We start from the raw sequence: 13,748 nt of genomic DNA on the forward strand, positions 1-13,748 counted from the left end.
CGGGCCCTCAAATTATTTACATATTGGGAAAGTGTGCTGAACCAGTAGAGGAAAGAAGGCCACTCTTCCCTTTTGGGGCTTCCTTTTGAACGCAAGAAAACGCTACGGTATGTCCTTTCAACATGGCGTTTTCGTCGTCAGTTTTCGCCTTGAGCGGCAAACAAGCCTACAAACGGGATCCATGAACACGATAAAACATGGGATAAAATTTCAAGTATTAAGAAATGAGCACTCACCTCATTCCTGCCGTGTCTGGGACGGGAGAAGAGCAGAGTTTTGGAGTCTGGCGTGTTGAGGGCTTCCTGCCTGAGGTGGCACCTCACCACATTCTATTACTATTTCGCTTAGTTCTCGCCCATGAGCGGGAGGCAGGTCTCCCCTCACCGCCTCAGCTCGCAGCGCCGCGTCGCTCCCTTCCCGCCAGCGGCGCGCACAGCCTGCGGCTCCGCCCCCCCCCCCCCCCCCCCGCCGCTGCCAGAGCCACTTCCGGTTTCCCGCGAAGGTTCTAAGCTCCCGCCTGTCTCCTCAGCAGCTGGGGCTCATGCGCATTGAAACGCAGCTGTTGCCTATTCCTCAGCACGGGCGCCGTAGGCAGAACGCTCGCCACAGAGCTTAACACATCTCTGGGTGCAAGTATAGGTATGTGTGATTTTAAAGAAAATTCTCATTGAGTTATTGAACGATCTTTCAGAGAAAGGTGCATGCCGTGAAAGTAAGTTAAAAATGTTTTCAGTTAGCATTACTTGGAAAATATACCCACCACTGACTCTCCCCTTTGCCCTTTGTTTAGACTCAAATCTTGATCTACATCTACTGTTTTCTCTCTCTTCAAGATTATTTCATTACTACACGATGCATCTCCCGAGCTATGGCATGAGGCAAGTAGAATTTATTGTTTCCCGGTTCTGCCTTGCTTAGCATCTGCTCTTAACAGAAGTGGGGAAACCCAGAGAGTGGCTTTCTTTCCTACTGAAAGGGCCCGGTCCCGGGTTGCAAATGAAGAACAACGTGCTTCCTTCCTGGAGGAAGAAAGCTTTTCTTCACGTGTAGCAATAGCGAGAGAAATCTCCTTTGGCGCTTCCAGCCCCAGCAGGACTTGGATTGTCACTTAGGAGCAGCGGTCGTGGCAGTTGGTGGTAACCTGCTCTAGATAAGAACAATAAACTAAGTACTGTTCTCGAAACGGGGCTCTTGGACACTCTTAACATGGTTTCTTTCCTTTTACTCAACACATTTCTCTCTGCCCAGGCGCTCTAAAAATTCCTCAGCCCCTCATGTTCTTCAGACTAACGTCTAGAACCTTCTCTGTAACCCAGACGAGCTCTACCAAATCAAGGGACACTGGTTTCAACTTAATTACCGTAATTCATGAGGAACAAGTGTGAAGTTATAAATAGGCTATACTGACTTATGGCAGAAGCTGTAAAGCTGTTAGTCTGAGATTTACTATCTTTCTGAATAACATCCTCTGAATAGTATTTCTGGCTTTGATTGCGGTGACGCTCTGAGCTATTTGCCATGTGGATGGATCTTGTTTTGAGAGAATAAGGATTGCAACCAGCAGAGGCTGAGGGCCTTGCATGTGCCCAGTATTGTGCTGCAAGCTCTATAGGCGTGACCTTGGTTCTCACAGTTACTTGAGCATATATTCTAAAACATCTTTTTCATCCTCAAATTACTCTCTAGTCCCTTCCTCTGCTTCACTACTTGCCTCTCAGCTCCTTAAGGGGAGACATCTTGTCTTCTATCTCTTGCCCCAAGATCAGCATCTGAAACTGAATGAATTAATGAACGACCCTTTGAGATTTAATACTATTATTATGTATGTGTATTTTATACATAACCCTTGAAGAATAATTCAGCATTTAAAACATAATAATAATAGTAATTTATTAGACTCTGTTATTGAGTACCCATTAGCCAAACTATGATAAAAGCTTTCTATGATTATATCATGTCCTCTACCATGACAATCTTCCAAGACAGGTCCTTACATGGGTGCCTTGTTAGAGATCAGCACTGTGTCTTATAAGGATTAACCTGCTTGTCCAAGGTTACACTGTTATTTAGGGATATGGCTAGAATTCCAACCCAGATCCATGACTGGGAACAAACATCCTTAACCACTATGCTATACTGTCTTCTTCCCAATACAGATGAACTACTGCTTATGATTATTTCAAACACATTTTGAAATATCCATTATTCTCCTAACTATCGTATCTTAATATCTCTAGAGGCAGCTCAAGAGCAAAAGTAAGCAAGCAAAATAGGAGAGGGTAAGACAAAATGGTGAATAATTCATAGATTTCTTTCGACAAATATGTACTGAACACACAGGAGCCACACAGAGTAAGTGTACTTACTGTGCCAGAGTTCATGGTCCCAATGAGCATTTCCATATGTGATCTTGAAATGTAGTCTTGGAAGGGCAGCCATCCTTGGGATGCTTTGGAAAGGCTAATACCATGATCACCCTGAATGGACCTGTCACTTCCGTATTAGCCAGTCTAGATAGACATTTTACATCAGTATTGTCATTTAGAGTAGTCTCTCCCATTCTACTGTCAGTTGGCAAACTAACTGCTAATTTGCTGTTCTTATCATTTGTTCCTGTTTTGTTTTTTTTTCCCCCTGTTTTTTTCCAGGTAACATCCAATTATACAGGATATAATTCTTTCTCTTCCCCATAGTATTAATGATGATCAGGGTAGAATCATCAGGCTCTAAAATAATTTCAGCAGGCAGGTTAGGAGTAAAGAATAAGAATAAACATTGACAAATAATAGAAGCACCCTTTCTTACAAATTTAAATCTGTATCATTGCATTTATTTCTTGTGTGAGCTCAAGAGGTAATTATCACCAGTATGTAAAGCAAGACATTAAATTAGGGCACAGGGTTCAAATGTAAACAATAGCAGAAAAACCTAACTGTGTAAATGAATCATATTCCTATTTACATATTTTCTTCCAAAAGAATGGTACCATTTACTAATTGCCAAATTTGTAATTGCTGCTGTGATTTTTACCTACAATATTTACTGAAGTGTATCCAAATTATAATGAATAGCAGTACAATTTTCATTTTTGAAAAGGGTAAAATACTTCTGAAAAAAATGAATTCAATTAAGATTAATTTTAAACTTAAAAAGAGATGGCATTATAAGAACATGAAATGGCAGGGGTGATTTTAATTGGAAAAAAAGAACTAGTGACGTTCTAATCATTTTTCTTTTTTTAATTGAATTATACTGTTAGGTTTTCATTGAACATGGTAAAATCACTGAAAATCAACAGAAACCTGGTAACATCACTGAAAATCAACAGAAACCATCTTCAAAGTTAAAAAAAAAGGTATGGTGAAAATCAAGCATAAAGCCTAAAAAATATTTTCAAAACAAATACTTTTATAATTTTTACGTAAAGAACTCTGAAGCTGGGTCAGTTTTAACTTGGAAAGCTTCCCATGTAAGAATTAGAGAGTATCAAAATTTACTATAGCCAAAAGGCTTCTCAGGTGTTTGGGTCTCCAATTTGAATTATGACCAATAATAGAGATAGAACAAATGATACTACAAATTGCCATTAGAGATGCTTATTCACAATCTCTAAGTCTAATGGATCTGATTTTGAGAGGGATTAAAAACCCAATCCTGCCTCAGACTCAGAAGCTGCATCCAGATTGCCTGTGTTAGAATACCCTTTGACTATACCCTTGCTAGGGTGACCTTGTACAGTGTCCTTAATCTTCCTGAGCCTTGGTTTCCTCATCTGTAGAATGGGCTTGATAATAGTACCTAACTAATAACGATTGCTGTGAAGATTAATTTAGCAAAGGCAAAGTGCTTAACTCAGAGTCTGGCACATGGAGGGTCAAGATCAATGTTACATTCCTATGAAACATAATCTGATACCAGGATCATTTTACCCTCTCCTCTAGGAACTTTGAGAATCATTTACCTTTCTTGTTAGTAGAATATGATCAAAGTGGAGCTCTAAACATACAAAGCAAAGCCACCTTCAGATATTGTCTTCTGTTGTCCAGTGTCATATACTTACCTACTGATGGCAAGACTAATGCCAAGAGCAGGGTTCTACGCACTCACACACATCAGCTTATATACTAACTGCCAGTCCTTTAAGTGAGAAGCACCAATTACCTCAATGTCCATAGAAGAGGAAACTTCAGCACAGGGGAGTTTAGCAGTCACTGAAGATCTGACAGCTCTATGAGGGAAATACCACCGTGGTCCCATTCCACAGACAGAGAAACAGAGACTTAAGAGAAGTTATGGAACTTGAGCAAGACCACACGACCACTAATTGGTGAAGGTGCTATTCAGATCAAGGCAGAACATCATTGCTGACCTGATTCTGCCATGTCAAACAGCCCTGGCTCTTGGGGAGAGGACACTGGGCTGGTTTGGGTGGTATAATCAGTTTCCGCGTATTTCCAGCTCTTTGTCCTTCATTAGGGCACACTGCTGCACCTCGTATGACTGTACTTAAATTTCACATTACCCCCACACACACATTCACACCTGCTGGCGCAACCCCTACACACACTTTTCCCACTTAATTCTCCTGCCTCTAAATATATCTGTGAATTTTCATGTAAGAAAATGAATTACTATTTTAGCTCTAATTTTCCTTACACCAACAATAACATTTAAAACTCTTTACAAATTAAAAACTAGTCTTTTTATAGCATATGTTTGCAAATATTTAGACTATATCATACCACAAGGATTGTTTAAAAGCGAGTCTCTAACATTGGTACCAAGGAGAAAGTCAATGAAAGAGTTAAGTCGATATTAATCTTCAGAAAATACGTGTCAAAAATGTGGGAGTAGCCAGAGCAACCAAATAGTCAGAAGAAACTAGATACCATAATTCTATAAAGGGAATTTTCTGCTCCTCTTTCCTGCCCTCCCACTCCCCAGACATGAAATATCTTTAATATAAAGGACATTGCCTCAAACTGCTCATTTTACTCAGTCTTCAGTCAATAGGGTATGAGAAAATCATAGGGTAAGAATTGGAAAGACTAAAAGTAGGCTGAAATATATAAGAAATAATAGCATCAGGAAAACTATGATGGTGCCCTCTTATTTCCCCCTTAAAATATTCTTTTTGACCATAACACAATTAATCATGCATAGGCATTTGATTTTTATACATTTTATTAGAATAATAAAAAAAATACATACAGATAACCATAGGATACACACACAGGAATTTAAAGATAAATTTTATACTTTTCAATATGAAACAAAGTACATATCTCATGGAGATATATTTTTAGAAATGCCATGAAACAATAGAGTAATTGTCTTGAAAATAAAAAGTATAGGAACATATTATAGGAATCACTAAATCATAAAAAGGTACCACTCCATTACATGTAGCATAAAATACAGGTTTTGGAGAAAATGTTTCTCCAATTTTTGACCAGAAATAACAATGGTCATATGAAATCTACTTGTCATTCAGAATTTTTCTATATATATATATACACAGTATGTACAGTCCTTGCAGAGAAAGCTATAAATATTTTTCTCCTTTGTGTCTAATGACTTGATCTTAAAAGTAATCTCTCAATGTAAAGTAACACTTTATGGTGATTATCAGAATTTTGCTAATGTATTCTTCTTTGATATCTGAACTGTTGGTTTCAAATTCAGATATGTTGGCAAAGAAGAACAAGTTCCTGCAAAATGTGAAATTGGGAGTAAAGAGGTTAAAAATGGATTTTGCAATGTCTATAACACTCAATCTGCCAATTTTCATACATTCTTTACATATTGCTATGAAGTCATGTCTTGGGCAACTCTCTGAACAGCACACACGGAGAGAATGAGTCATACATATCGAAGTCAGCAGCATCACCATGGTTCTACTCCAGATATAACTCAGGAACGGAAAAGCCTGCCAGCCTCACTCTGACTGACAGGTGGATTTCATTAAAAACCCATCTCCCCCATCCAAAAAAGAGCCGGTCACTTAATAGAATCAGAAATTGGAAATGAAGGATCATGTGAATTTGGGTTAAGATTCAGGTTGTTCTTTACTTTCTCCACCATCTCTTAATAAAACCTGAATGTTCGTTCATAGGTTTGAAGAAAACTATTCTTTTTTATGTTACTTTCCTTTTTAAAACTTTTGAGAAGGGATAAAACATGATCGTTTCAATGATATAATATCATTGAATGAAAAAGAAAAAGCATTTCCTAGAATGGAGTGGAAACTTTAAAAACGTGGTGATCCTCAGGACTTTTATATTAAATAAACCCATACTATTATTTTGTACAGATTGAGCACACTAGGGGTAACAAAGGAGTTTCACATTTCCTTCTTTAACTTTTAGCAAGTAATTCATGGGGCTGAGGCAGATAAGACCGGTATTATTATGTCCACATTTTATGGACGAATAATTGAGAAGTAGAGGGAGCAAAGTGATTTGTAAAGAACCTCACAATGATTCAGCAGTTTGTCTGAACAAAACGGCCTCTTCCCAACTCCAGTGTAACATCTTCCAACAACACTCTTTTGAATCACATGCACGCTCTCTCAAACAGGGTAATTTTCAAAATGTATTTTTCACCCTTGAGGATTTCAAATGAACATTTCAAAATAATACTCCTTGCGTCTTCCAGTGATGTTATAACGGGAACACAGCATTTAGATTAAATGAGTTTTTCTGCATTAACAAAAAGAAAAGTACATGTGCACGTGTGTGTGAGTGTGTACATGTGGGACCATGTGAGTCTTTATCCATAGGCAGTGCTTAAAACCATAGCTTAAGAATGTCTATATCAAAAATCTGAAGTATGTAATATGTAAATTCCTTTGGTTTATCAAGTAAATATTAAGGCATTTCAGAGTCTCCTAAAAGGATTTATGGGTTTTTAAAATTCTATTCATATTTTACCTATGTAGAAAGTTAAAAATACAGAGTTGGAAAAAAACATGCATAATCACTGCATTTCATGAAAGCACTTTTTTTGTAACCCATTGATTTTCTAGTAAATAATAATAAAAAAAATGTTAGTATCACCACAGGGCGTTTACAATAAAGAACAGTACTACAGAGATATAACTTGACACAGGGTGGACATTGGGGAGGGCGGAAGTGCAACCTCTTGCATCCACATCTGTCAAAGATGATAAACAGCTTGTTAGTAAGGATGGTACCACTTTCAGTAATCAGGGCAAAAGCAACGTTTCTTTATCACCATCAAATCATCTCAAGAGCCTAACCCACTATCTCAAGTTATCATCAGCCCTCATTTTATTTATCAGTGTAGCATATATTATGTGCCAAGAAGGTCTATAAAAACCCTGATGTACTTAGGCTTCTTAAGTAATTCTGGGCCTTGTTCATCTAGTACTATTTAACTTTAATTGAAATAGGAAAAACAACTTAATCATTCTCAGAACAATTATATTCCATTACAGAGAACTCTGAGATAATTCAATGGCTTAATTAAAGAAAGCTTCATTGGAGACGGACTCAGGAGATCTGTGTTTGTTTCTCTTTTGTGCATTTCTAGATACAAATTATTATGCATAATATAACACATCATCCTAAAAAAGCAATCAGTAAAAGCTCCATCTTCCTAGAGGTGGACTTGTCTGCAACAATCTTTGCAAGCTCAGCTAGACGACAGATGTCAGAGGAAAAGGCTACTCTAGATTCAGCAGCCCTCAAATATTAAAATTGTGCCTGCTTCTGCAAAAGCATAGAACTTATTCCTTTTAACAGCTCCATTTTGGCCATATTGTAATGTTAACTCTGTACCTTGCACTACCGCAGGAACAAGACAGCATGTCAATTTTAAAACCTAAATAATAATAATAATAATAATAATAATAATAATAATAATAATAATAATAATGTTTCAATTAACTCCTGGTTTTGCTTTACTGAAGTGCATACAGTTATGTCTGTAGCCCTGAATGGCTGTTATAGATTTTTACATTGTAGTACTCCGTTAGGAGATAACTATTTCCGATTTTCTCCATACAGATACTTTCTAAGTATTGCCGTCTTGACGATTTTACGAAAAGATAAAATTCCCCCAAGTTTCCACATCTCCCCTTCTCTTTACTTGCTAATGATGGCCCTCATTTTGTTTTCCAAGATTACTGATAAAATGTTTAATCTTGACTGCCCAGGACTGTAGACTAGGCCAAGCTCAATGAAAAGAAACAGGAAACAAAGTTATTTAGGTTTTAAATAACCCAAACCAGATATTAGAAATATGAAGACAAGATTGCTTTTGTAGTACTTAAATTGAGGCCCTAAAACTCCAGACTTGAGATTTAAAAGAAAAGATAAAGTTTTTTCTACCAGGGTCACTGATAAAATATGTATGAAAAATCTGTTTCCCTTAACTCTAAAAGTAAAATTTCTATCATGAAATAGGCTTAATTTGGATTTTGAAAGGAAAAGTTACTGTGAACCTGCTTTGAAATCAGAAAATAAGATACATATATTTTACATTTTCTTTTAGTTTGGCCAATTGGGTTATGACCTTCATAGTGTTAAATTTTCTACTTGGTAAAGAATTATTAAGATTCATCTAAAATTTCTAGGAGGCAAACAACTGGAATAGTAGAGATCTTAAAAACAGTTTGTGGGTTCAATACTGCCCTTGAGAAATGCTTAAGGAATTCTGTTTTTATGACAATCTAAAGGCAAATTTATGCATAGCTCAGAAGGAGGAAAAAATAAAATTAATGAAGTTTGCTAAATATTTCTCCATGTGTTTTTGGTCTTTTCAGCTCTTACCAGTCTCCTTATTTTGCACCACTAGTGAGGAATCCCTCCTGCCCTGATCTCTCAGACTCTAGAACCTTCTCAGCATTCAGATGAAAGATATGGTGGGAAAAAAACAGTGGAGGGGGGTCACTGATTGACTCCCTCTTGGGGGCTCATCACACCGATGCTGGGAGTTAAGGAAAGTGTGGACTTCAACCAACTTACTGGTTATTCTTGGAATCCTGATCTGTTCACTACTGGTCCCATCCCCTCCATCCGTTGTGGCCTTAACTTCAATAATGTAGTCCTCTTTAATGGGCAGCAAAAGTTCAGCTGAAGTTTTATTTGTGTTCAGCACTTGCACATTATTTTGACTGCTAGTCCTATAGAAAACCTAAAATGCATGAACAAATAAATTTGTTTTATATCGCCCTTTTATTTTTTCATGGAACTTATTATTCTGATGTTACTTCATGTCTATCATTTGGTTTCCTGTACCCACTAGAATGTATGCTGCATGCATAGCTTTCTCATAGACCTGAGACTAGGCTGGGGATCAGCGCATGGTACAATCGTCAGGTTCTTAAAATCAAGGACATGGGAAAGAGTGAACTTCTTCCACGGAAGGGTTCAGCTGGTTAGAAATTTGTAAGGCTGGAGAGATGGGGCAAGGCCCTACTGTACGGATCCTGAACCAGACTAAAGAATCAGAGCCAATACTGTGAGTTGTTTTTTATGTGGTATACAGGTGAATATTGGAAATCAGAAACTAACATATAGAACAATTTACCAACATTTTGTCTAAAATTCTCACATGAGCAGAATTATTGCAGGTCACTTCAATTTACATTTAAGGCATCAGACATTTTTGAAAAAAACACCCTTTTTGTAAATAGCTTGATATCTGTATGTCAAATGTAGTTTATAGAAACCACGTCATCAGTGTTTAGAGAAGCTGTTCAAATCTAGCTTCCCTTGAAAAGTACTGCCAGAAGTAGGAAAAGAAAGCACTGCAAATGATACAACTTACTTTATATCCTGTTACTTCTGATTCATTCTCCATGGCTTTAACTTGCTCCCAATTAAGTAACACTTTCGTGTCTGTAGCATTCCAAACAACATTTCCTGGTGGCTGACTGGGAGCTTGAGATGCAAAATGAGAAATTAAAACAGATTTGAGCGTGGAGCGATATTTTACATAGAACAGATAAAGGAGGATCATAGAAAGCAGCAGAAATAGAAAAAGGAATCTCTTTGGGAACGCGTAGTCTATAGGCTGAATCAGAAAAAATAACCCAGTAGCTAAATTTGCTTTGAAAAAGGCTTTTCCATTACATTATGAGAATTTATCGTATTCATCACATACATTAGGGCATTTCTTACTTATTACAATGGTTTGGAAAACAAGTTGATAGTGGAGAGAAAGAAATTCCTTTCTCCACCACTAGAGGAATAACTGTTGATGGACCAGGAAAGGAAGGCAGCATGCCCTGTTTTGACACATACAGAGAAATTGCCAACTGAGCAGATCAGAGTGGCAGGAAATGAAGTGTGGATGATTTTTAAGCCAGCCATGTATGATGAGATGAGCAAAATGGGAGGCAGTCAAAAATAAGGATTACTTTGATGTATTCCCATGAAGTAATAGCTACGCACATGAAAAATTGCAGCAGAGAGTCTATATTTTAGTCTTCGTTTTGCAAGTTTAAATCAATTTTTGAGAAAAATCAAGCAAAACACTGAAACGTTAATGAGAATTCCATTAGATAATTAATGAATCCCTCTGAGGTTTAAATACTTGGATTCATGGTTTACTTCTCATGAACACTGGATGCTGGAGGCAGGGGGTTCAATAGCATTTATCAGTAGCAACATCAGACACAGAAAATTCAGTTTCTCATCAATCCCAAAACAACAGACATAATACTATCCATTTGGCAACAGCATTACAATTGCCCAAAACAGTGCTGAAATATGTTGCACTTGCAGAGTTAGCCACAGAATGTGATGTGGCTAACTGAATTGGTAACGGGAAAATGATATTAAAGATTGGCTATGCTGCAAAATTTCTAAACATCATTGACTGTTGCCATGAGGGAAAGACGGCTGGACTTACAGATGGGAAGAGTTTTCAGATAACACTTATGTGACTAATGACACTAAACAAGACTGTGTTCCCTGCAGATTCTTTTGCTCACTGTCTGGTCTTTAACACGATTCTACACTGCCTTTAACATTTGTGATCTGGTATTAACGAGTTTAGGTCAGCTCAAAGCCTTCAAGCTGCAATGCTTTGATAACCAAAAATATATAACAGCCGTTGCTTAGGGGTGAAATACTAATGACCATGTGCTGGTGGCTCAATCCAAATGCTATAAATGCAAAATCGTTAGAACATTGTCCCAAAGTCTGTGATTTCCTGTGGCCTGGCAGCACTATAAAAGGTCAGGTTCCATTTGATGCAGCTCAGATGACATACTTCAGCATGGTTTGTCCTGCCAAAAGATGTGCGCTTGTAGATTATAGAAAATTTGAGTGATTTTGGTTGAATCATTTATTCCAACATTAGTTCCACAGAAGCAGTGACTGCAAGTTTAACACTGGGATTTATTTTGTATGAGTCCCAAAATAGATGAGTTGAATGAGTCCAGCCTGAATTGAATACTTTTAGAACGGACAAAAAGAAAGGAAAAAAAAACTGGAAAAGAGAAAGAAGGGGAAAATAAAAGCTTTGTTCCAGGGGCTGATTATACTCATTTTCCTCATTGGTGTTTCTAAGTATCAGATAGTCATGTCCCATTTTCACCATTTTTCATATTAAAAACAAAATGAGCTGGATTTAGAAACATATATATATATATGTTTTTATATATATGTTTATATATATATATATATATATATACACACACACACAAACATCAACTTTAGTCTTGTCCTAAACACTAATATTCATACAGTCGTGAGCTTGATGTGCTAGTTAACATTCTTATGATACTCTATAATAAATGAAGCATTAAAAATTAAAAATATATATATTTGTGGACCATTCTAAAATCATCCTTTACTACTACTGGTAAAAATAACATCTGGAAAATCCTAGACCAGATAAACCTTCCACATTCAAAATTCTATTATTGTTAGCAACAAATGCTTATTAAAACCTATAATATGTCAGGCATGGTAGAATGTGCTTTTATATAATAGAATTTACTTAATCTTCATTACACTGCATTTATAATGCCCATTTTGGTACATGGGTAATCTAGATGCAGAGTTTAAAAAAAAAGATTGTACACTCATATTCATAGCAGCATCATTCACAATAGACAAAAGGTGGAAGCAACTCAAGGGTCCATCAACAGATGAATGGGTAATCAGAATGTGGTATATCCATACACTGGAACACTATTCAGCCTTAAATAGGAAGGAAATTCTGACACATGCTATACCATGGGTGAACCTTGAGGAAGTTATGCAAAGTGAAATAAGCCAATCATAGAAAGAAAAATTTATATGATTCCACTTATATGAGGTAGCTAGAATAGTCAAAACCATAAAGATAGAAGGTAGAATGGTGGTTGGCAGGGGTAGGGGAGGGGGGATTGGGAAGATGTCATTTAACAGGTACAGAGTTTCAGTTCTGTAAGGTGAAAAGGGTTTTGTTGATTGGCTGCAGAATAATAAATCTTAACACTGTTGAATTTTACATTTAAAAATGGGTAAAATGGAAATATGTCATGTGTATTTTTATCACAGTTAAAAATTAAAAGCAAAGAACATGCTAAGATGTACAACTGGTAAGAGGTATCATGTGGATTCAAACCAGCTCCGGTTACACTGTGCTAACTACCTATGACCTTATTTAACTCTTGAACAGTTGACAACAAATTTGTGCATGTCATAGAAATGAGTAAGAAACAGGTACATCTCAAAGTAAACTCAACTTTCACTTTCCCAGGAATGCTTTTCCTGACTTCTCAAACTAAAGTGCAACAGGGCCTCTTTTCATGTACGAGAGTGGCTGCTGCTTCATTCTGGGTCCTGGAGTGAAGACAGACTAGATCAAACTGAGTCTCACTCGTGATGGACACGAAGTGTGAATGAGAAGGAAACACTCGTAGCTCTCTCCTCTGAGGTTTGGAGGTTTTGGATACTTTGGCCTCTACTCTACTCTAGCCCATGCTGGCCCAATCTGACTGATACAGCTTTTAACCAGCAGCCTAAATAGCTCTTATGCAATACAATACATTTTTATAAAGGCACTGGGTCAAGTACTGGTGTGGAAATGGGCAGGAGAGAGTTGACAACATATCTCTTAGGACTTCCGATTTCATCTTTCATGTTCTATCCTGTTGGAAACCCAACAGGGAACGCTGATTGACTTCCACACTTTATTAGAACTAACTTGATATTTGGTCTACATTGTGAAGTTTTTTGTAAATCATATCTCAACTTTCATACCATATAGATTTTTTTCTCTGTCAACTCAACTTCTACTGTATTGACAGTATGCTAAAACAGAAAAAAAAATGATAAAAACTAATTTAATTCCAGTGGAATAGTGGTATATCACTGTATTAATGGCACAACACTAACTGACAGGCTATAACATTATTTCAACAATTTCAAATGTTATGTGGCAAAAATAATATTACATCAAAGGCTTTTATTATTATTATCATTCTTTCAGCACCTATCCTGATATGCTCTGTGTATTTGATTATAAGACTCCTGAACATCAGCTTTATAGATTCTATGAAGCCCACAGCCACTTGACCGCAAATAAGTGTTTACCCAAAGGCTGTTGATTGGACAAAGCTGGGACTATAAGACATGTCTACTGATAGGAAAATGGCTAAATTACGGTGCATTATCACAACAGAATGTTATATCTACACTAACACATTTATGAAAAATTATTAATAATATTTAATCATGATTAAATGTCATTAGGGAAAGTTTTGACATCAGGTAACTAAATAT

At 36.9% G+C, this 13,748-nt stretch overlaps 1 protein-coding gene and 1 long non-coding RNA gene across 6 annotated transcripts in view; one reads left to right on the forward strand and one right to left on the reverse strand.

The window, feature by feature from the left end:
* The first annotated feature begins 580 nt into the window (after positions 1-580).
* On the forward strand, positions 581-9,197 carry LOC140686805 (uncharacterized). The gene is made up of 3 exons (XR_012060737.1): positions 581-639; positions 3,260-3,355; positions 8,789-9,197. It is a non-coding gene; the product is annotated as an uncharacterized lncRNA (long non-coding RNA).
* CNTN3 (contactin 3) overlaps positions 5,180-13,748 on the reverse strand; it is a 299,279-nt gene continuing 290,710 nt past the window's right edge. For 4 of the 5 annotated variants that reach the window (XM_072941733.1, XM_072941731.1, XM_072941734.1 and 1 more), the window contains 2 exons: positions 9,796-9,908; positions 7,208-9,159 (listed from right to left, as the gene is read on the reverse strand). In XM_072941733.1, the coding sequence (XP_072797834.1) occupies positions 8,872-9,159; positions 9,796-9,908 (401 nt within the window). In that variant the 3' untranslated portion in view covers positions 7,208-8,871. Of the gene's footprint in view, positions 7,156-7,207; positions 9,160-9,795; positions 9,909-13,748 lie in introns of those variants that run through there. The other variant, XM_072941732.1, reaches the window with a different exon arrangement.

Source organism: Vicugna pacos, chromosome 17 (genome assembly GCF_048564905.1).
Source record: "Vicugna pacos chromosome 17, VicPac4, whole genome shotgun sequence".
Classification (NCBI taxonomy): domain Eukaryota; kingdom Metazoa; phylum Chordata; class Mammalia; order Artiodactyla; family Camelidae; genus Vicugna; species Vicugna pacos.